A 24,978-nucleotide genomic window follows, 5' to 3' on the forward strand; every position below is an offset into this window, starting at 1 on the left:
TTGGGTCATAAACTGCATTTGAGAACCTAATGAAAACTATGGACTTTTGTTTGTTTGTTTGTTTGTTTGTTTGAGACAGAGTCTCGCTCTGTCACCCAGGCTGGACTGCAGTGTCTCCCTGCCCACATGTGTGCACTTTTCTAAGTAGAGTCCTGGGCCGGGCACAGTGGCTCACGCCTGTAATCCCAGTACTTTGGGAGGCCGAGGTGGGCAGATCACAAGGTTAGGAGATTGAGACCATCCTGGCCAACATGGTGAAACTCCGTTTCTACTAAAAATACAAATATTAGCTGTGCGTGGTAGTGCGCGCCTGTAGTCCCAGCAACTCGGGAGGCTGAGGCAGGAGAATTACTTGAACCCGGGGAGTGGAGGCTGTGGTGAGCCGAGATCGCACCACTGCACTCCAGCCTGGGTGACAGAGCGAGACTCTGTCTAAAAAAAAAAAAAAGAAAAAAAGAAAGAGAAAAATGCATGCATGCACATAATGAAAATTTACATTCAAGTTCAGGGAATTCTTAGTTTTCATGGTTGAAATATAAAGTAATAATGGCTTTGATGCCACAGCTATTTTTAAAATATTCCCTATGTTTTGTACATGTTGCATTTAATGATACACTGTTAGACATTTCTTTTCTAAAACTATATGTGGTAGTTATATTGGGAATACACAGGGCCTTTAAGCCCCACATTTCCAGTAAATTCCACATTGACCGTATGTGTTCAACCACAATTACCAATTACGTTCTCCTTAGTGAGGAAAGCTTTAAAGTTAAAAATAGGAGGTTTTATTTTTTCTTCTAAAATTTTTTAGACTCATTTAAATTTTTCTCAGTTTACATAGCTTTTAATTAAGAAAGTTATAGTTTTCATGAGACAAACCTGTGTGTATCTTTGATTACATCTTTGATGTTGGGTCATGTTTTATTACCTCTTAGATAGCAACTTGCCATTTGTAAGGTTTTTATAATTCCAAAAGGCATTGTTCCTCTCAAGTGAACAATTCTTTTCCCTCTGTTGGCTACCAACAGGTCACTTGGTCTTGATTGCTGGAGTGTAGACAGAAGCTGTTGGGGATAAGACATAACGTAGTCTGTTCCTGCTCCTGCCTGCTGCTTCTGGGACTCAGATTCACTCCGCCTGCCCCACCCTGGGTTGTCATGGGCTCCTTTCACTCTCATATGAGCCCTGCTCTCTCCTGTCTCAGATCCTCTGCACATGCTGTACCTTCTGTCTTAGCAGCCCGCCACTTTCTGCCTCCTTTTTCTGGGCAATTTCTTCGGAACTTTTATGTGTCAGTTGAAATGCTCCTTCTTCAGAGAAGCCTTCTTTGTTACCATCTTCCTAGTTCTCCAGGTTAGGTCCTATCTGCTGGTGGGCTTTGTCCCAGCACTTTGTTCCCTGTAATCTTCCTTCATAGCATAATTCATAAGTATACTTGAAATACACTTGTGTATGTAATTCTGTGCTAACTCTCCAGTTCTCTGTAGATTGAAAGCTCCATGAGGGCAGGAACAGTAATGTGTTTTTTCCTGTACTCCTAGCACACCTCTTGTCTGGTGGGGTCATTGTTGAATGAAATAAAGACATGACTGTGATTTCCCTTGAGGAGCTAATAGTGTAATTTGACACACAATGTGGTATGAAACAGATAATGTGTATTTTCACCTGTAAATCAATCAATCAAATTATTAGAATAAAGACCCAAGAAAACAAAAAAAACCAAAAGTGAATAAAAGAAAATGGTGTACATTTAACACATTTATATCTTCTTTGTCTCATCCCTTATAGAATCCTGTTTTCAATGAAAAAGAAAAAAGAAGAGTTGTTATTAATTCAAAATTACCGTTCTCTAGTTTAAAAGCCTGTTTTCTATTTCAACACACGCACACCGGCACACACCCAGGCTCATGTGAAAGGAACGGAGACTCAAGCCTGATCTGATGAGGCTGTGTTAGAAGTGCAGCACATTGACCTTCCTGGAGCGCAGAGTGTAATCCCTGCATTTGGTACGGAAGATAAATAGCTATCTGAAGGAGACGATTTCAGTTAGACCTTTTATTTGACATATACAGATAAATAAACCAGGCAGAATCCCCACTTTTTCTCTCATTTAACTTGTAGCCAAGCTAGGTCTCCCTGGAGCTGAATTTAGATGCAGTATCTTATCCAGAGTAATACCTTTATTTATAGCTGAGGAAATTTAGATCTAGGATGGTTACAAAGCTTCACCAAAGATGTGAGTCCTAGAGCGGACCAGAGAACTAGCTCTCTGAACTGCCAGTCCATACTTTCTCCTGGTCTCTCTCTCATGCTATGCTCTCTCTCCACCTGGAGGGACTTTGTCCCACAGGAGAAGTGATCCTTATCAGTGTGAGCTACAAGTGAATGGTCTGCTGAAGATGGGAGGGCCTTGGGCCTTAGAGTTAGATCAGGACTCCAGTTATGGCCCAGACACTTGCAAGATGAACCATCCTTTTCCCTACTCTGGGGCCCAGGAATTATGCTAGTACCTGTAGGAATCCTTGGGTACCTCGCATGTAACAGAGCACCTCCCATCATCGATAAGAATTGACCTCCTGTGCAAAGGTTCCTTCCCTAAAATGGTTCTATAAGGTTCTGGTAAAGATGAAATGAGACTGTGTATGATATCGAGCATAGTACTTACCAAGCATGGTAAGTACTCCGTGCCTAACGGTAGCAATTATACTGTTACAGTGAAAATTCTTCATAACTTAATGGGTAACAAATTACAGAGCTGATTCAAAACATAAACAAGTATAAATGTTTTATTCCCATTTAACATAATTTTATTGTTTTTTGACCATTGTCTTAATTTTGAGTCTTCGTTCATCTGTCTTTTTGCAGCTTTATATGAAAAGGTAGCACTGGAGTTTAACTAGTACAGAGTTTTTCAATCTTCCACCATCTGTGTAACACCTTATAATTTTTGCTATATCCTTGTACCACCTATCCTATTATTTTCCTTTTTTTAAAATTTATTCTCTTTTTAGGAAGTCTATTTTAGAAGGAAACTTTATCATGATAGTAAACATGGAAAACCTAAATAATTTTGCCATAAATAGAAAATAATTGTAACAATAAATGACTGTAAGCACATTATACATGTGCCTCCAGAAGTCTTTTAAATACCACATTATGAAAAACATTGCATGTGGTCTTCCATCATGCTGACCTAGAGCCGTTAATCAGTATGTTTAGGTTATGCTTCTTCACTCAGCCTCCTGGAGGAGGAATGCTAACTTCTCCATGAGGATGGAAGAGCAGAATTTGCCGTTAAAATAGGAAGAAAAGACATGATTTATGGCAGTTGATCAGACTCTGTTTATGGCACTGGTCCACGGATCAGATGCTGCTATGATGATTGTTACAATAAATATTTCCAAGCCCTGTTTCAGACTGTCTGGTCAGAATTTCTTGTGGAAGATACTGAAATCTGTATTTTTAACAAGAAGGTCAAAAATTCTGATGCACATACCAGTTTTGGCAGTCACTGTTTTAAATGGCATTTTTTCAGCCTATCATTTTGAAGTTGTTTACAACCACAATTATCAGTGTATCTGTAAAGAATTGCTTAATTTTATAATTTTACATTTTTAAGTTTAGTTTTGGCTCTTAGTCTTTTATACCTGTACAGTAACATCACAATTATTAAGCAGTCATGAAACTATTCAATGTAATATAATTAAGTCTTAAATAAACTTTTAATTTTGGAATAGCTTAATTTAAATTTTCTCTCTTTTATTTTTTTAAGAGACAGAGTCTCACTCAGTTGCCCAGACTGGAGTACAGTGGTATGATCGTGGCTCACTGCAGCCTCGAAATTTTGGGTTCAAGCAATTCTCTTGCTTCACCCTCCTGAGTAGCCAGGACTACAGGTGTGCAGCACCAAACCTGGCTAATTCTTTTGTTTTTTTGCAGAGATATGTGTCTCACGATATTGCCCAGGCTGGTGTCAAACTCCTGGCTTCCAGTGATCCTCCCGCCTCTGCCTCCTAGAGTGGTGGGATTACAGATGCGAGCCGCCACACCCAGCCCCTAGAGTAGTTTTAGATTTAGAGACAGTTGCAAAGATAGTACATAGAATTCCCCTATACCTTATGCTCAGTTTCCCCTTTTATTAAATTTTATATAACTTTATACATTTGTCACGACTAGTGAACCAATATTGACACTTTGTTGTTAACTAAACTCAGACCTTTATTCAGATTTCATTTGTTTTCCCCACATGTTCTTTTTCTGTTCCCAGATCCCATCCAGGGACCACATTAGTTGTGTCTCCTTAGCCTCGTTGGCTGTTAAAGAGTTTCTCACACTTTGTTTTTGATGACTTTGACAGTTTTGAGAAGTAATGATTAGGTATTCTGTAGAAAGTCCCGCAACTTGGGTTTGTCAGGTGTTTTTGTCTTAGTTTGAGGTTATGGGTTTTTAGGAGGAATACCACAGAGATGAAGTGACCTTGTCATCATATCATATCAGGGGCACGTGCTGTCAACATGGCTTACCACTGATATGTTAAACTTGATCGCCTGTTTGTTGTCAGGTTACCGCATTGTAATGTTACTTTTTTTTCCACATTTCTGTCACCAAAAGTGTAGCCCACGCTTAAGGGGTGGAGAGTTCAACTCCACCTCCTTGAGAGGAAAGTATGTAAATTATTTGGATTTTTATTTTCTGTACAGGAGATACGTATGTATGTATGTATGTACCTGCCTGTCTGTCAGACTGTCTGCCTATCTGTCCATCCATCCATCCACCCACCCACCCACCCATCCATCCATCCATCCATCCACCCACCCACCCAGTAGTTATCAATATGGGCTCATGGTTGTAATCCAGTGTTACCTCTTTGCTCAGAGTGTCCCACCTTCGGCCAAATGGGAGCTCTTTGAGTTGGCTCCTGTGTCTCTGTAACGTACCTGGCAGTTCTGTTTTTGAATATTCCTCACTTGCTGGTGATGCAGGATGCTCAGCTCAGGCTTATACTGCACCTTCCTTGCCCTAGTCCCACAATCAGCCATTTCTCCAAAATTCTCTTTATTGGAGAGTAGTATTGGGAACCAAGATCTAGTCCCTGGATGAACGAGCTCTTTCTGTGCCGTCAAAGCAAAGGTGAGAGATTTTTGTGCCCAGGTTGTCCTGATTTGCCTTCCCTACTCTAGTTTCCGTTTTCCGTCACCAAATACTTTGGGAGAATATGTCATATGCTCATATTTCCTTGTTTTATCCTCCCAGCAGTTGGAACTAATGTTTTGACTGTGTGATGTGTGTCATAGGCCATATTTACAGTTAACTAATTTTGTAATCCAAATTTTAAGAAAAAGTAACTTCAGCTAAGGAGATCCAGGCAGCTCATCTGTCCCCTACAGAGATGGTTCTTCAGTTGCTTGATTTCTAAGAATGCCAATGATATAGAATGTTTTTTCCACAAGTAAATTTAATTTAGAATAAGGAGATTTTAAAAAATGTTCTTATTTTCAAGAAGAGTGGGTAGAAAATCGTAATTCATTTTTGAATGAATTAACCTTTAATTAAAGTTTTAAACGTTTTTCTTGTTTCTCTGTAAACTCTTTTATGTTTTGTCTTTGGCATAAGCCCCTTTGTTTGTTTTTCCTCCCAGCTTTGACAGTTTTTTATCTTCCAACTTTTCCTGTCTTAGCCCTATGGTTCTCTTTAGTTAAGCCTAAAACAACTGTTTGAATCATGATGTTTATTTTTTGTTGCTTTCCTTTGAATAGTTTTTGGTTGGCATTTCATGGTAGAATGTACCCACAGTGACACTGACATGTAATAATTTTTTTCTTGTGTTTCAGGGACATGCTCCCACCTGTGCTCCCTGCTGCACTGCTGTGTGGTCAGGCCCAATCTAAGAAGGAAGGCTTTGCTTTTTTTTTGAGATGGAGTCTTGCTCTGTAGCCCAGGCTGGAGTGCAGTGGCGCGATCTCGGCTCACTGCAAGCCCTGCGTCCCGGGTTCACGCCATTCTCCTGCCTCAGCCTCCCGAGTAGCTGGGACTACAGGTGCCTGCCACCACGCGCAGCTAATTTTTTTTTTTTTTTTTTGTATGTTTAGTAAAGACAGGGTTTCACCATGTTAGCCAGGATGGTCTTGATCTCCTGACCTCGTGATCTGCCCTCCTCGGCCTCCCAAAGTGCTGGGATTACAGGCATGAGCCACAGTGCCCAGTCAGAAGGAAGGCTTTTCTTACAGTTTTGATTTTCTTCTCACTATCCTATCCACATATGATCTGGTATTTATCCTCAAGACTTTGGATGAAGATATATATAGACACACTCACACAATTTTTGGAGGTAGTAGATTTGGTAAAAAGTGAAGCACCCCTGCAATATGTCTTATTCTTTGTCCTCTGTTTTTAAGTACTTAAGTATTTGCAACAAAATTGCAAAAATAACAGAAATAATTATGTTTGTCTTTTTATGTGTAATGGGACTCATTTATATTGGAATGCCCAAAGGGTTCTCTCTCCTTTTTTTTTTTTTTTTTTTTTGTAGTTCTCATTGGAGAGTCTTTCTGGTTAACCAGAATTGAATTAATCAGTATGAAGTCTTTAAAGTGTTTTGTTATGTTGTATTTATATAGTTTTATGAGAGTTTATTTTCTGAAAGCCTTCATCTGAATTATAAACAGCTTATAATTATTTTATTTCTAATGATGAGTAAAAGTTTATCCATGTGGGCTAATTCGTCTCTTTATATATATTTGTTTTCTATCTTTATGCATTCTTTTTTGTTTTATTTAGTTCAGGACTGATAAAATATGCTATATAAATCTATGAGTGAAACAGAAGACTTTATACCAGAAGACATAAATCAGGCAGGCCTCATCCACTTACCTACTTTTCCAAGACCTGGTCCTATTCATTTCTTATATGAAACTTACCAACTGATGTTCACAGCATCATGAATGCGGATAGCTAATAGTCTACTCTAGAATACAGAATGTGATACAGGCAGTGATTTTTCTGTCCCCACCAATTGAACTATATACTTAACAAGAGTTTCTGGTTTGTTCCTAAATCTATTTAGATCTTTACTTTTTAATTGTGATTGTGTAACTCAGTAGACTGTTATACAAATCTATGAAATGTGAGTGTGAAAGAGAATTGTAGCTTCTACATTAACTAACTTGGAATACTTTGCAAAGTGTCAGTATAGGTGAGTAACATTCAAAAAAAAATTGCCATCAAATTAGGTGTAAGAGAGAACTGTGAAAGCTTAGGAAGAAAAATCATGAACATCCAGAAAAATCGCTCTACAAAAGTCTTTAAATTCTTGTTCTATTTTAGAGAAATAGAGTGGAGATTGTAGATGATGCATTGTGCAACATCTGATAAGCCAGAGAGTTGACTCGGAACTTCCATCAGTGGACCCGCACTAAAAGACAAGGCTGTAGCCCTCATCAAAGTAGTGGTTGATTAAAACCCATTCATGGGTTTAAAGCAAAAATAAAATGTAAGGTTTGTATGTGTGGCAGTTACGTATTACAGTTTAACAAACCATACCAATGTTTAACAGCTTAAAATAAAAACCATGTATTAGCTATCATGGTATTGAGTGGTTTTTCTGCTACTTATGGTGTTGGCTGCAGAGCAGGGACAAATAGAGATCCAAAATAGCCTCACTCATAGGGTTAGCAAGTTAAGTTGGTGCTGGCTGTCAGCTGGGAGCTCCTCAAGTTTGGGCTAGCTAGCTTCTCCTTCGTGCACTTCTCCACCTAAGTTGGGCTCCTTACCTGGTGGCTAGCTTTCCCAGCAGTACACAGGTGGCCTTCTTAAGGTTTAGGCCCGGGACTGGTCCAGTGTCATTTTTGCTGCATTGCATGGGTTAAAGCAGTCACAAAGTCATTCCACATTCAAGCGTAGATATGCAGGTTTGTGACCATGAGGAGGCCGGTTTCATCAGGGACACCCAAAGTAACAGCTGCCACAGTATATTTTTTTGTCTGCATGTTTCATTGTTAATGTTTTTGTATGTATGTTTAATTAACTGTCCAAGCACAAGTTCCAGTGGCATTGGATAAGACTTCTAAATTAAAGTGTTTACAAGAAAACAATAATTTGATTAAAACTTGTATTCTTACTAATAAGTGTGGGGGTGTAGGGATTTCATTATTGGCAAAAATCAACAATCCTTCATTCTTGTAGCCTTTAAAAAATATATTTTAAAAATAGTGAAATGTTATTGTATTTTAAAAGGATTTGGATAACGATTAAATCCAAAGTATAGAAGATAAACTTACTTGATTTGTTTATTCAATCAGCAAGTAGTTTTGAACACATAATCTGCACCAGCCACTGTTCTAGACACCGGAGAAGCAGTGGTAAGGATGACAGGCTCCTGCTCTTCAGTAATTGTTGGGGAGATAGCTTCTTATTCATTTCCATAGGAAATCTTTTTTTTTTAAATCTACATTTGTTTTAAAAAGATGAATTTTCATTAAAAAAAAAAGTCTAAATGTCTATCTTGAAAAATAACCAAGATTAGTTAGGTTTGTAAAGACCCTATGCTCTGAAACAGTGCAAAAGTTAGATAGTACATGTTGGATAAGCTCGAGGTTTGACCGTTCACCTGGAGGTGAGCTGATAAATGTTCAGCTCTAGATTGATGATAAAGATAACTAACATTGATAAATTGACTCGTGTAATATGGATAACTTATTAATAAATTGGCTCTTGTAGTATGAACCAAACATACAACCTCAAACTGAGCTTAGCTCCCTTTGATTAATACTTCAGGCCAAGCAAGCTATACACATTGTTTAAAGAAAAAGGAAACCTAGAAAATCTGTCCCTTCTGCCTATGTCCCTCCTCTCTTTCCCCCAATAGCAGAAATCTCCCTAATACTTATTACCTAATAGAGAATAGGTGGAGGTGGATGAGAGAACTTCACACAGATGAATATTATACTTCACAAGTGGTTAAAATATCCATTTATTTCGAAGGATGTCGCTAAATGAAGTGTTTTGGTTTTTTTTGGCGGGGGTGGTGTTGGGGGGCAGGGGTGGCTTTTGCAGAACCACAGATGTTTTCAGACTCATCTAATCCGACTTCATCATTTTACAGATAGCTATTTCAGGCACCGTTGTGGTTTACCTAATATGTCAGAGCAGAACTATTTAACCCTAAGTAACTTGAATTTTTGTTTTGTTTTCTTTTCACACATTTTCCCTCTAAAACCTACACCAAACTCCCTTGGGTTGAGTTCAAGACATACTTTGCCTAGACCAGATCGTAGTGTAATAATAGTACTTTAGCAGGGTTTTATGGTAAAAGAGTGAAATGTTTTACGTGACTGTCAGAAGTTTAGTACCAGAAAGACATTTCACATTTGCATGTTATTAAACACAAGTAAGACAAATGTTTCAGGGCAGCTGATGTAGACCTTGTACTACTTTCCTCATCCCAAATCATTGGTATACATGTAAACATTCTGAACTGGTCGGCTGACCACATTAGCTCATCTCACGTGAACGATTACAAAATGAGGTTTTGGATGCTTACGGTTAGTTAATTGAAATGATTCAAGTTCTTTTGAACTTACCACTAGTATTTTTCTGGATTTTGTGTATAAGTGTTTTGTTTGTTTGTTTTAAAGAAAAAAGAATAAAACTTTGCTTGATTTCTTTCCCTCCTATTAATATGTTACTTCTAAGCTAAGGCCCTCAAACTAAGTTTTCTCTGGCTGCTTTTAATATTCTTCTCTTCATCATTGGTTTTCAGCAATTTGGTTATGATGTGCATCACAACAGACTGGGAGTTTTCTTTATAGTTCTTTAGCTCAGAGTTTGTTGGATCTGTGAGCTTATGGTTTTCTCCAGATTTGAAAAGTTTTCAGCCCTTGTTCAGAGATTTGTTTCTGTGCCTCCCTTCTCTAGTTCTGGACTCCAGTAACACATGGTTAAACTGCTTGATACTGTCACACAGGGCACTGGTACCCTGTTTTTTTATTTCTCCCAATCTTTTTCCCTCTGATTCATTTTCGATAGTTTCTGTTGCTGTGTCTTCAAGTTCACTGATGTTTTTCTGCTGTGTCTGGTCTGCTGTTAAACCCATATTTCAGATATATTTTTTATCTTTATAATGTCTACTTGAGTCATTTCTGGTCTGTTTCTTTGGGTTTTTCTCCTGGTTTGGATCATATATTTTTTTCTTTGGTATTTTTGTTTGTTTGTTTGTTTGTTTGTTTGAGACAGGGTCTTGCTTTGTCACCCAGGCTGGAGTGCAGTGGCGCCAGCTCAAGTGATCCTCTCGCCTCTGTCTCCTTGAGTAGCTGGGACCACAGGTGCATGCCACCACACCTGGTTAATTTTTTGTATTTTTTGTAGAGATGGGGTTTTGCCATGTTGTCCAGGCTGGTCTCAAACTCCTGAGCACAAGCAATTTGCCCACCTCAGCCTCCCCAGGTGCTGGGATTACAGACATGAGCCATTGCACTTGGCTGGTAATTTTTTGATAGGATGGAAAACATTGTGAATGTTATTTATTAGGTGCTAGACTCTTTTTAAAAGAAAGTTTCTTTAAATACTGTTGGATTTTGTTCTGACATGTAGGTGTTACTAAGTTGCTTGGATGGAATGTAAACCAGTATCTTTTCCAACAAGTGAGAATACCATGTTGACTGCATTAAGTAAATCCTAAGAAAGTATTAAATTCATTTTAATTACGAATTATAAGTATAGTGGCTGGTAGTACCATATGACATTTTCCTAACTCGTTTTCTGTGATGCTTAATGCGTAAGGAAGGATAAAATATACTGTGTTTTGTCTTATTTTAATATTTTGTTTATGACAGTATTCATCTTCGTTTCAGTGTGATTTTTAAATGTTTACTGCTAGAATAATTAGATAATTTAGAAATACTTTGAAGTCAGTAGTTGTTCATTGTGTCTATGTGAATGTATAAGGATAAGACAGATGACTTTTGGTTTTGTAATAAATGCAGATCGGAAAACAAGGGATTGTTAGCTTCTATAGAATTATTACAAGGATTTATTCTTGTACTTTTATTTGAGAGTACAGCCACATTAATTTTTCCATGTGTAGAGAAATAATTTGTCTACAGTTGGAGGATAGCACAACACAAATATTCTTCTGGGTCCCCAATGTAAAGTCTTCATAAAAGTTAGCCTTTTTATTATATGTACTTTCTTAGACCCTCTTTATCTGCTAAAGCACAGGACTCAATTCCCATGGCATGTAGATCCCACAAAGTTACTTCTTTATTTATTTTTAAAAAATCAGCTGTGCTTGTCTTTTTAGATTGTGACGCTCCTCAGTTCGGGGGGCTTGACATTTGGATCACTGAGGTTTGATATTATCAGTCCCTCTTCACAACAATTCTCCTCCACTTTCACTCTGCATTGCATTAATTCATCATCCACACAGTACTGCTAGATACTAGCAAAACAGACCATTTTTTATTTTTCGTAGCCCTTTATTTCCATTACTTTAATTTTAAAAACACCTTTACAACTGAATTTCCTGAAATGGTTAGAATGTAGACCTTTAAAATTCCAGATTATTAGTCTTAATAGTCTTAGAAAGATTCAATAATGGATGCTTCACCCATCCAGGATGGCTGAGACATGGCCTTAGCTTCTGAGTTCACATTCCTCCTCACCACAAAGGATGTGTTTTGAAAGAGATTTTGTTCGCTATTTTGTATCTGATTTCATTTTTCTAATTATCCTGTTATTCACTGCTGTCTGGCTTTGATGTATTTAACTGACTAAACATCTATGCTGTAGTTTCCTGGCAGTTACCATTCTTATATGTTAAGTGCATTATTATGAAAAGCACTGAATGAGAGCCCTATGCTGGACAGTCCTGGAGATTCAAAAGTAATAAAATACAGTCTTTTCTTAGCGTTTCCTTTAAGTATATTAAGTGTGGAAATTAAATGAAAACAGAAACCTTATAATATTGAGTTCGAAAGAATTCAGCAGATGTTTCAGATGTTAAAAGTGCTTCCAGGCCTACACCATGCTCAACTCCTAGGTGAGCTTCTCTCTTAAGGTGAAGCAGATGAGCAAGAACTCAGGTTCCCTCACTGAGCACAGTGACCTCCAAGGCCTGTGATATGAGTGGTATCAAGCATTTAGTGAACACTTACTATATTCTGACTCTTTTGTTAAGTGTACATTGTTGGGTTTAATCCTCATAGGAATAAGTATTTATAAGTCTAAGTATTTATTATCCTTATTTTGTAAATGTACACAGTAGAGAGAAAATTTGTCCAAGGTCCACCCAGCTAATAGGCAGTACAGCTAGGATTTAAACGTGGGTCTACTACACCACCAAGCCTATGCTGCTTTTCATTCCAAACAGTGTTATTAACCACTGCAACACATGGAAAATAAATAAATGATTTTGGTGCTTAGAGCCATGTTCTTTCATCAGTCAAATCAACTGTTACACAGTGAGTATAGAAGAAGTGGGTGTAAGAAATTTCAAGTTAATCTGTAAGTTTACACTTTATTGTGTGATGTTATGAGACTTAAATAATGTAGTTTAAGGAAATAGGTGCATTTAAAACATATTTCTAAATTTGCACATGGTTTGAAGTTAGCTTTCAGGGCATTTAACTCGCATGTCTTGTGTGTACACATATGTTTAGGAGCACATGTGTACTCTCATAAAGTATTTAGAGTGGTCTTTAAAAATGCGGTTATTAAAAAATCAGTTTTTGACCTGTTAGGGATCTTTTGTAGATTTCAGTACTGTAAATTTTTATAATTCTGCAATATTTTTATTTTTCAAAAGGTAATTTATTTTCTGCAGTTTTGTCAATCTAATTCAATAATAATGGGATCATACATTGTAGAGTAGCTTTTCTGTTTCCCTTATGACTTTGAAATAGCTTTGATTTTATATCAAGATATGAATTGCCAGGAAGAAATGGATTATATACTGGATATAATTTGGAGTTATGTTTATAAAATATAAAGCATATTTATATAAATATAAAGCATATTTTATAAGTGTTCAGAAAGAGGCAGACTGTGATGGTACATATTTGGAAAGAATTTCATGATTGATTCCTTCTGTTTCACTTTTTAAGAATTGTATTTGCTCTCAATTTGTATCATTAAATTTTATTTTGTTAGCTTTGAGAAATTGAACTTTGTCAAAATAGTGATATTATTTGAGAAGTTGGCCAGGGATAGAGAATTGGCAGGCAGTGTTTTTAGAGAACAAATTAATGAGAAATTGCATTTTGAAGGTGAAAAGAAACAATTTTGTTTTTCCTCTTTTACATCATCCTTCTCCCCTGCACCTTGCTTGAGCTCTGCACTGTGGTTTTTTTCTTCCCAATTTTTTATTGTGTTAAAATACACATAAGATAAAATTTAATGTTTTAATCATTTTCAAGTGGTTCAGTGGTATTAAATACATACATAATGTCTGCGCTGTAATTTTTATCAGACAACTTAGGAAATGGACCTGCCATACTTTCTCGGTACTTCGTGCTTTGCTGTGTGGATCATAGCAAAGTGCTCCTATACATTCTGTTTTCTGTGTGTTTCAAAGACAGAAAGAGGCGAGGCACTGAAGTTCAGAGCAGGACTGAACTTGCCCACTCATCAATTAAGCTGTCAGTAGCTAGCACATAAGTACATTTTTAGTTCTGTCTGATTTGTATCTTCTAGTCCTTCACTGGTTTTTCCTTAAGGCATAAGTTTTTAGTTCTATATTTCATTTGTGTTAGAAAGAGCTCTATAAACAAGAGAAACAGAAAGCATAACAGCTCTACCCACGTGGTACTCCTTGTTCATGGTAGGAGAAGCGGCAGTCACAATTATTACTCTCTTCAAGCGAAAGAAAAGTTCTCCTTTTGAGTTTTCACAGGTAAAAATGAGGAGGAGCACAGTGCTGAAGAGATTTTTCTGTACAAAAGTTTTACAAAGAATTATTTAAAAAATTATAAGTAAATTTGAATTCACTTAACTGTGTTACTGAATATTTTCCCTGCACACTGTCTTTCATAGGCAAGAGGGCACATTGGGAGATTCAGCTTGCAAAAGTCCTGAATCTGATCTAGAAGACTTCTCCGATGAAACAAATACAGAGAATCTTTATGGTACCTCTCCCCCCAGCACACCTCGACAGATGAAACGCATGTCAACCAAACATCAGAGGAATAATGTGGGGAGGCCAGCCAGTCGGTCTAATTTGAAAGGTGAGTCTTGTACTTGAAAAGAGGTGTACATGAGAGGGTATGGCACTTGATTGATTCTTTCTACAATAAAGTTAGCAATTTCTTTTATTTTTAATTTGATTTTAATGCTCCTGTAAGGTTCAATTTTTTTTTTGAATTATTACCATTAGTATTAATAAAATTGACACATAGTTTTCCAGAGATAGAAACGTTTGTCCTGAGTAATGGTTAAAGCCAGCAATGCACGGGCATTTGAAGATGTGAAAGAGGGCAAATGTTTCCCAGTGTACTAATACAAGATGGCAACTGGTTACATGGGATAGATGGCCTTCTATTCTTTCAGTCTCTTAGGCTGAAGTTTCTAGAGTTCCTCTGCCCAGAAGTGGTGTATTGGGGATTTGAGGAGAGACAGAGCCAGGCTGTCTTCCCCTGGATTCCCTCTGCTCTCTGCTGGTGCCCCGGGGTGCTATCTTTAGTGTGTAGGGCTCTCTTTTTCATACTAAGCACAGTGACCTCACACCTAACAACTATGACAGAACCTGCTTTCTACTTTTCTCTTTATTTAGGATCATAAAGTCCACATATTGCTCTATTAGACACGGAGAGTTTCGTGCTTTTTTTTCCCCCCCAAACCTCCTTTTAGTGGGACGTAACTGTTCTTTTTTTGTGGTAGATGAATTGAACGATACTGCGCTGCAGCCTCCTTGTACCCTACGTGATGGCCTGGAACCTTGTGGTTTTAGAATTTACCTGTTAATCTCAGCAAACCACTTGTCCTAAAACAAATGCCATATATTCCTGGAATTTATTCAGCTATTACTGCATGAGATGCGGATTTTAGTCTTCATCTTGTCTGAGAAATTTCTTCCTGTTGACCTCACACTCATTTCTACCTCTCCCTTTCTGTAGTCTGTGTTCATTCTTCCTCTTTGTTCTGCTTCCTCTTTCTGTAGATTTCTTCCATATATTGAGCTTTGATGGCTGTTAGTGGCATCTTCACTTTGCATTCCCATCAGAGCCCTTCCTCAAGAGAGCAGGAGGGCAAGAGAAGTGGGTTTTGTTGTGTTGATTTGCTTGAGTGAGATGCTATCCAAGGGAAGTTCCCAAGCAGGAAAGAGTCTTTCCCACAAATGATTTTTCCACATAAGATACTTCTTATAAAACTTGATTTGCTGTAATTTTTTAACCTGTGGCCTGTACTTACCCCTTTGGAAATTTCCCACTGCAATTTGTCATCTTGAAAATCATTTATTGTACATTTTCTCAAAGAAATTTCTCAAATGACTATAGAAGTTTCTTATCTATGGTAGGAATCAGTGAAGTAGCATCTACTGAATCAACATTAGTTAATAAATATTTGCTTCGTGTTAGTAAAGTAAGAAGATGCCAGTAGTACACTTGCTTTTTCTTGTTGATTCATACTGTTTCAGAACATGAGTTGAGAACACAATTTCCACATTTTATAGATTGAGAAACTGAGGCCCAGGGCTGCAGAGCAAATCTTTTTAAGTCCAGAAGGCTTGAGATAGTGTCAGGACTATTTGTACCACTAGTTCTCATGGTACTCTATTTGGACTTTTTCCTAGTACAAGCAGCAGTGTTTACGCTTATCCGAAGGCAATATTTGAGTTGACTTTATGGTCTTTCACTAATCAGTGAGACAGCCAGTCACTAGATGTTTGTTGAGGTTCTGTTGTCCTGCTAGTCTGTGCGAGAGATAGAGGGAAAGGAAAGGATTGGCCCTTTTCTTCCACAATTTTTAAAATTGTTTATTTTATGAAATTATAGAATTTTAGAGCCGGAAGGAGCCTCAGAGATCATTTGCTCAAGTTCCTGCCGTTTTTCAGATGAAGAAGCTAATGCTCACAGACCCTTTGATTTATAGCTATCTGATAGCAGACCCAGCACACCAAAATCCTTAATAAGTTATTATTTTTCTTATTGCAAAAGATTATGTGTTTGTTGCAGGAAATTCAGAAAATACAGACAAAAGAATAAAAATCACCCATTAAACCTAATACACAAAAGTAGCTTCTTTTACCATTTGTAAAAGCCTGACTACAGACTCTCTAGCTTTTTGCTATATATGTTTATATTGTACTATCTTTACTATTTTATAATGGCTTCTTAAATTTAATGTTTTATGAACTTTTTTTGTCACAGAATAGCCTGTACTTTTAATTTAAATGGCTGCTATATCATTTGTAGCAGCATCTTCACAGTTATCATTAGCAATTACTGGGTGCTTACTATGGGTTAATCACTGTGCTTAACACCTCAAAAGAATTATCTTTTGAATACTGTAATAACCCAGTGAGGTGTTGGTCTTATATAATACAAATTTTGAGTATCCCTAATCTACATGCTCCAGAGTCTGAGGCCTTTTGAATACAGACATGATGCTCCAAGGAAATGCTAATTGGAGCATTTTGAACCTCAGATTTTTGGATTTGTGGTGCTTACTCAGAAAGTATAATGCAAATATTCCAAAATCCAAAACACTTCTGGTCCCAAGCATTTCAGATAAAGGACTTTAAACCTGTACTTATTTTACAGCTGAGGAAACTGGCTCAGAGAAGTTTTACGGCTTTTAATTTTAAATGTCTCAGTCACATGTATATTAGAAAGTGGCTTCACATGTATGCCAGCTGGTGAATTATTTCTTGCGGACATTCTTGTTTATGAATACCAAGACAAGGTGGAAATGGGACGCCAGTGGTAGACAAGTGGGCCATTTTAATGTTTTAGTCTTGGTTGTGGTGGTTAATAGTCTTTGAGAATTTATTTGTTCTCAGACTATTGCAGCACCGCATGGTGGACAAAAGCAGAATCTTGGTTGCTTGATCACCCGGACTCCAGTCCTGGTTCCGCTACCTTCTGCGTATGCAGCCTCCATATCTCTTTTTCTTTATCTGTAAAATCATCTGCCTTATAGTGTTGTTAGGATTATGTATTCAGTATTAGTTATCATCATTATTATTGTAAACTCAGGATTTCTTTTATTTTTTCTGAGACGGAGTTTCACGCTTGTTGCCCAGGCTGGAGTGCAGTGGCGCGATCTCACCTCACTGCAACCTCCGCCTCCCGGGTTCAAGCAATTCTCCTGCCTCAGCCTCCCGAGTAGCTAGGACTACAGGCATGCGCCACCATGCCCAACTAATTTTGTATTTTTGGTAGAGACGATGTTTCGCTGTGTTGGCCAGGCTGGTCTCGAACTGCTGACCTCAGGTGATCCACCTGCCTCAGTCTCCCAAAGTGCTGGGATTATAGGCACGAGCAACCATGACCGGTTGTAAACTCAGGATTTCTTCCCAACACTTACTACTTTTTTTCTTGACTTAAATCTTAAAGCAAAATTAAATAATTACATTGTTGACATATCCTTATTAAATGGTGTGCCCATTTTTAGGACCCTGAGTCTTAGATTAAATGATTGTCTCAAGTCATGTAGCTACTGTTCCTGCTTCTGTCCTGCCTGGACTACACATTTCCTTGTATGTCTTCCTAGTCCTTCGCTTTATCTCACTACATAATGCTGCTAGTACATTTTTTTTGTTACTGTTGCTGTTGCCTGTCTTTCCTTCCTTCCATCCTTCCTTTCATCCCCTTCCTTCTTTTCTTTCTTCTGCCTTTCTCACGCTTTCTCTCCTCACTTCCTTTTTTCCTTTCCTCCCTCTGTTCTTTCCTTATTTCTCCTCCATTCTTTCCATTGAATCAGCATTTGAGTGACTCCGTAGGCATGTGCTCTTTTGGAAGATGAATTAAGACCTAGTTCCAGGTCAAGTAGGGAGTACACAAATGACCAACAGTACAGGCTCATCTGGATGCACACAGGAGGCAGTATTGAGAAGACCTGGGCTTGGGAAGACTTCTGGAACAAGTGACATTTGTGCTGTGACCTCAAAGCCGAGTCAGGAAGACCAGTATTTCAGACTAGCATGTGACTCATAATAATATATTGGCCCCCTCAGTATTTTGAGGAGCTTTTTAGAATTAATTAGATTGGTCAGATTTATTTAAAAAGCTGTCCAAGGAAATGTGAACTGTTACATTCTTTCTTTCTCACTGCAACAGGCAAAGGATCTCTGAGTCATACTATTAACTTTAGAACTGTGGTCAGAGTTGGACTCATCTTTTAAACAGTCACCAATAACATTTACATTTTTCAGATTATCTATTGTGTAACAAACCACTGTGAAACTTAGTGGCATGAAAGAGCAATTATTTTATTGCTCATGATTCTGTGGTTCAGGTGTGTAGGCAGGGTACAGGTCATCCCTGTCCCAGGATGTCTGGAGCCTTGGCTGGAATAGCTCAGTTGGCTGGAAACATCCTGGCTTGGCTGGGGCCCTAAGTCTGAGCCCTCATTTTTTTTGTCTGTATAGTGTCTGCTGGATGTCAAACATCCACGATGGCTCCCTCACTCACATATGTGTCTGTTCACTTGGGCTGAGAGAGCAGGAACAGCTGAGGGCTGCTGGCACAGTTTTCTTTCCATGTGATCTTCCTCATGGCTAGCCCAGGGTGGTCCTTGGGTAATTGGACTTCTTACACGGCAGCTGTCTTTCCTCAGAGCCAGTGTTTTGAGAGACTGAGGTGGAAATCGCAGGCCTTCTTAGGCCTTAGCTTCCGCGGTTGTGCAGTGTCACTTCTGTTGTGTTCTTTTAGTTCCATGAGGCTGGCCCAAATTCACTGTGGGAGGCGACTGCTCAAGGCAGCGGTACCAGGTCGGGTTTGTAGGTTACTTTAGGAAGTTAACTGCCACATGCATTCATTGTAAAGCTTTGGGGAATTAGAATCTGGTCAGTCATACTGTCTTTGCTTCCCCTAGCCCCGAACCCGCAAAAATGCAAAAAAAAAAACAAAAACAAAAAAAAAACATCAAGTACATCCCTGAAGGAATGTAAGGACTCAGAAAGGTAACTGAGGGGACTATTTAGAGGAAGAGATATGAACCAGCAATACTGGCCTTTTAGCTATGGTAGCCATGCTCATGAACTGATTATACGGGTATGATTCTTGAAATGTTATTACCTCTGTAGGCTCAGAGTAGCTACTATTGTCATGTATTGTTTTTCATAATTGTAAATTCAGATCTTGAGAAAATTGATAGCCCTAATTGTGGTGCATATGTGTGATTAGACAGTTGACTCATTGAAATTATTTGATGGAATTATAATAGTGCTAATTTCCTGCAAATTGTTAACCAGTGACATGTTAGAATGGGAAGTTATAGACAGGAGAAATTAGAGATAAAACATTGGTACTAAGAAGAATGCCTGTAAATAAGCTCTTAGTTTTGTAAAGATAAGAGAGATGCACACCATAATACAGCATTATGGAATTTTACAAAGTTAGTTGAATTAGAACATCCAACATATAACTGCTCTTTTCCACTTAGTAATAGGTGGAGGCCATTGTTCTGTGTAAGGACATTTAAACTAAAGTATTGTTTGGATCATTATAACCATGTTCCCTAGAGCGTGTTTCCATATTTTCAAACAAAAAATACTATTGTGGGGAGCATCTCTGTTCATTTATCTTTACTCATATATGGAGTATTTTTGTAGATTAGATACATAGTGGTGGAATTGCTGTATTGAATGGTATGTGTGTTTTAATTTGGTAGATATTGTGCATGTCATTCTGCAAAAGGACAGTTCATTTTGATACTCCTACCAACAATGTATGAATACCTCGTTTCTTTGTATTTTCTATATTATTAATATAAAAATCTGCCAGTTTAGCTGTTTAAATTTGCCTATTTCTCATTTTATATTTATCTTTACTAAGGAGAATATAGTTGGGGATTGTGGTTGAATGCATAAGGCCAGTATGAAATTTACTGGAAATATGAGGCTACATACGAGTACTATATATAGACATTTACATGGTGTGTGTGCAACCTACACACACACAGATATATACAGCTTCAGAAATGTCTCACTTGAATCACAGTATTTAATTGAATGCAACTATTTAGAAAACGTGAGGAATCAAAGAAAGTTATCAAAGCCCCATTACTTTATATTGCAATCACGAGGATTGTGGGTCCCTGGAAACTGAATGCAGATTTTATTGTGTGCATGTGTGCATTTTTGTAAGGAGTCCATAGTTTTCATCAGATTCGCAAATGTAGTCTGTGACCCAAATAAGGTTAAGAAGCATTGACCTAGATATCATTTACCATGAATTTAACAAAACTGCTCATCCTGACATGAGTTGCACTCAAAGGATAAAGCCATCAGATGCATAGCAAATTCAAAATTAGTGCAAAGGCTACAAGGTCTCTTCCACACTAGCCAAGAACAGAGATAGTCCCCCAACTCCACATTTGCTGGTTTTACAGAAAATGACTTTTTAAAAGGTCATAAATGTCAACAAGTTTGTTCAGTAAGAGGATATTATCTTTGTGCAAATAGGGATAGAAGAGAGGCAGTGACTCCTGTGAGGTCCACCCACTTTCTCCCCATTGATCAAACACTGTTCTCCATGCTGCTGGCCAGTGGGTTCTGCAGGTGCAGTTAACCTCCCTAACCTGTTGATGTTGAGTTAATGAAAGGGAGATTGTCTTCCACGGGCTGGCTTAATCAGAAGCCTGGGAGCCACCTGGAGGAGAAGGTGAAGCAGCCATGTCCAGAGTGTGAGTAGGAGAAGGCTGTGGGTAGGAGAAGGCCAAGGTGGAGCAGAGCTAGAACTGCTGCCCTGGAAGGAGGGCCTGGTGGCTTCCAGCCCAAGGAATAGCAGGAGGACCAGCCCTACCTCCAGCACCTGCCCAAGGAACGTATAGCTCTAGGATTCACTTTCTCAGGACCCAACCTGACTACCTATCGGCAAATCCATGAATGCTGACCATGCAGATGGCTTCCCAGCACCTGTCTGTGGGTAACTATCTCTAACAGGAGCCCCTGGGGGCTGGAGTGCAGGCTACTGGCATCTCTACGCTGCCAGTCATCCCTGGTCCTTCCCCTAACCCTGCTGAGGCCCAGGACCCTCAGCCCACAGGCATCTGTGAGGGAGCAAGGAAGTGAACCCCTGAGATATGGCCATTTGCAGGGCTGTCGCATGGAGGACTTGCCTCTAGGGGCTCAGCTGGTATGGGGGCAAGGGTAGGGCCAGGAGCCTGTTGTCGGCTAAGGCTCCAGAGAGGACCATGGCCATCGCAGCAGCAGCTTTAGATCTGGTGACTTTCAGGAGCACAGGAAATCATCTTCCTGATGCCTCGGACATGGCCCCCAGGTGCACTTGGGCCTCAAGTGGGGCTGCCCTGTGCAGCCACTCCCACTACAGCTTGTGCAGGGCTTTAAGCTCAGTGCCTTGTCTTGGACCTTTTAGACCAGTGTGGCTGTTACATAGAGAGTTGACCAGCAGAAACTGGTATCTCCACTTCAGGTGTGGGCTACTTGTGGTACCAGATGGACAGAAGGTGGACAGACTCCACCCATGGACAGGCAGATGCTCTCAGGGAGGGTAAAGGCCTTGAGTTATTGTTTCTTTTTTTTTTTTTTTTTTTTTTTTTAAGAGATGGGGTCTTGCTATGTTGCCCAGACTGGCCCGGAACCTCTGGACTCAAGTGATCCTCCCGCCTCAGCTTCCAGAGTAGCTGACCCTCCTGGTGCGTGTCACCACCACAAGTTTCAGGCCTTCTTTTAAAGGGCTTTTATGTGATTAAGTCAGGCCCACTCAAGAAAATCTCCCTTTTGATTAAACAAAAATGAGCTGGCTAAGGACTTTAATTATATCTACACAGTCCCTTCTTAGCAGCAGGATGTTAGTGTATGTTTCAACAGTGGAGAGAAGAGGCTGTGTACTACAAAATGGCTGCTGCGTCTCATGGCCCAGCCTTCACCAAAAAGCTGAAAATTCCTGTCTTATTGGGAAAACTTTCTTAATTTATATGATAGTTTAAAAAAAGGCATTTTATCTAAAGACTGTGTTTGAGTGTTGGGTAAGGATGATTAGCTCTGCATGACCTGGAAGTCTGCTATCTGACGTCCCAGTTGATGTAACCTACCAGGTAAACTCGAGTGAACTCAGTGAACAGGCTTGATTTCATACTGTGGTGAGTGTTAACGTTTAGCACCACAGGAGCTAGCTGCGGTGTTATTTGAGATTATGCTTTTGGATAATGGTAGTCATTACCAATTTATAACAATTAAGATTTTGATACGTTTTGGACAATATTTAGTCAAATATAACTGTTTGTTCTTAAGGTTGGTTTAAGAGAAAGACAGTCAAACCATTTTTTTCCTTAAATGTTTGTTTTCTTTTTAATATAGCAGAAGGAAGTACATTCAGTTTATCTCATAGTTTAAGTAGGTGAAATAGGAATTTAAAAGACACCCAAGCCAAAGCCCGTTTCAGGGCATTGCTGGGCGATCATTGTCAGCTTCATTTTGCATTTCTATTCTAGCACTGCCATAGCGGGATGGTCATCAGCCATAGCTGGGTTACAGAAGTAGAGCAAATATTTTGCAATTTATGTGAGAATTTGCACACACACACACATCCCTGTTAGGAAATATCTCAAGGTGTGTGTGTGTGCATGCATGCGTGTGCATATATATATGTGTGTGTAAATGTGTGTATCTGCTAACAGTAGTGAAATTAGAATGTTTGCTTTTTAAAGAATATCATACCTGATGTAAAATGGAGCTGGTAAAATGGTTACAAGTCAGATTTAATCTATATAGCTAGTGAAATGTTTGTGTCAACCAGAGTGGATTTAAATCCATATTTCAGCTCTTTAGTCTAAACTTAGCCTGACTTCCAGGGTCCTGGTTTGTGTTTCCAGGCTTCCATATACAGGCTCAGTGTTCAGCCACACTCTTTTCTTTGCTGCCCTTGTGTCTCTTCTTTGCTGGCTTCAGATATGCTCTTGCCTTCTTTACTTCCCTTATTTAAGCTTCCATTCTTCGAGGCCCCAGATCAAGTACTTCCTTTTACTTTAAGCCTTTACAGACTAGTTAGCCTGTGTAATCTTTTGTGGTACTCGCTGTCTTAGCCTTTCCTTGGTCAGTTGGTACTGCCTTGCAAACACCTTTGACAAGTCCAAGGATGGTGTGGTGGCACCAACTTGGGCTAGGACCCCTGTTCTGACATTAACCATGTGTCTAACCATCTGTGTTCTGTGGTAATCTTCATCATCATGTTGTTATGAAAATTATGACAATGTCTGTGAAGCCCTTACCTGGAAAATGGAAGCTGGATAAAGCAATTTCTCAAAATGTGGAGCCATTGTAGCCATGTCAGAGATACGTGCACTTTAGCAGGAACGCAGTGATTTCGAACATACACTGAAATTTGAGAAGTTGAATTAGATGATCTCTAAGTCCCTTCAGGTTGCTGACTTGTCTGGTATTCTAGTTCATCATTACTCTGAAGATCATCTCATACTTAAAGATTATCCATCTGTTTACATCTCATTTGAGAGCTCAAATAAGGCTGGTTTCTAAAATTTGGACAATATGTATATGGGAGAACATAAACATTGCAAGAGTTTGATTAAAAATACAATTAATATATATTCTAAAGAGCCATTTTTAGTTGTAGATGGTGGGAATTCATTTGTTTGTCTTATATCCGTCAAGTGAACCATATCGCTTGTCATTGGTTCCTTTTAGTTTCATTATAAAGTTTTCTTTTAAAAAAATTTTTATGTTCTTCTGATTTTACCAGAATTATTGGTGATTGGCCAAAGGAAAAAGTGTTCCAGAGGTTTGCTTTAATTGTGCTACAAAAATCACACCATTTCATTTATAGTCACTTGGGAGATCAGGTGTCCCATTCATCTTAAGTTATTAAGAACTATTTTTGTAGTCCTGTAATTAGAACTTGCCAAATAAAACATTCTATATAGCTAATTCCTGTACTTTTTATTCATTTTCCTTTTCAGAATTCTGCTCTGTTTCCATTTGACTTTTGTTAATTGCAAAGGAATTTAGTATTAATAGGAAACCAAAAAAACAAGCACACCTGTCCATCAGTAATAGGCTTTTGGTTGTTATTAAAAAGTTCCTTAGTCATGTCAGAGTGGGTAAAGACAAAATGTAAAAATGCTCAGGGAAATGACTAAATCTATAGACTACCCCCGCACCCAGCACCCTAATGTTGTTCTCAGATCTCCCTTAATTGATAAGTCCCTTATGATTTTATAGAGGCCTAACTGGTCATCAGTTGCCAGAAAGCACTCTTGGGTTTACTCTCTGTGTTAGTCCATTTTGCGTTGGCTATAAAGGAATACTTGAGACTGGGTAATGTGTAAAGAAAGAGGTATATTTGGCTCATGGTTCTGTATGCTATACAAGCGTGGCACCAATATCAACTCAGCTTCTGGTGAAGCCTCAAGAAGCTTTTACTCATGGCGGAAGGTGAAGAGGAAGCAGGCATGTCACATGGAGAGAGAGGGAACAAGAGAGAGCTCTCACATGAACTAATAGAGCGAGGACTCGCTGGTTCCCGTGGGGAGGGCACTAAGCCATCCATGAGGAATCTGCCCCCATGACCCAGACATCTCTCATCAGGCCCCACTTCCAACACTGGGGGTCACATTTCAGCATGAGATTTGGAGGGGGCAAATATACAAACCAAATCACCCTCTCCTTCTGTCACAAGTATATTATTTTAAAAATGTAGCTACTGCTGAGGTAGAGTAATTGGTATATCCTTTTTGCACAGTAGCTAGACACGAGTTTGTCTATTTTAAGTTCGAATTGCATCATTATTTAAACTAAGATGTATGAATTTATATTTTGTATATATTTTTCCAAAACCAACTTGGGTT

The 24,978-nt window shown here is 38.7% G+C and overlaps 1 protein-coding gene across 5 annotated transcripts in view; it reads left to right on the forward strand.

Annotated features, from left to right (window-relative positions):
- Positions 1-24,978, forward strand: part of MAP3K4 (mitogen-activated protein kinase kinase kinase 4) — a 125,701-nt gene that overhangs the window by 28,944 nt on the left and 71,779 nt on the right. For all 5 annotated transcript variants that reach the window (XM_003820240.4, XM_003820241.6, XM_008973635.4 and 2 more), the window contains exon 2: positions 14,026-14,216. In XM_003820240.4, the coding sequence (XP_003820288.3) occupies positions 14,026-14,216 (191 nt within the window). The remainder of the gene's footprint in view (positions 1-14,025; positions 14,217-24,978) is intronic.

The sequence above is a fragment of the Pan paniscus genome, chromosome 5 (assembly GCF_029289425.2).
Source record: "Pan paniscus chromosome 5, NHGRI_mPanPan1-v2.0_pri, whole genome shotgun sequence".
Taxonomy (NCBI): Eukaryota; Metazoa; Chordata; class Mammalia; order Primates; family Hominidae; genus Pan; species Pan paniscus.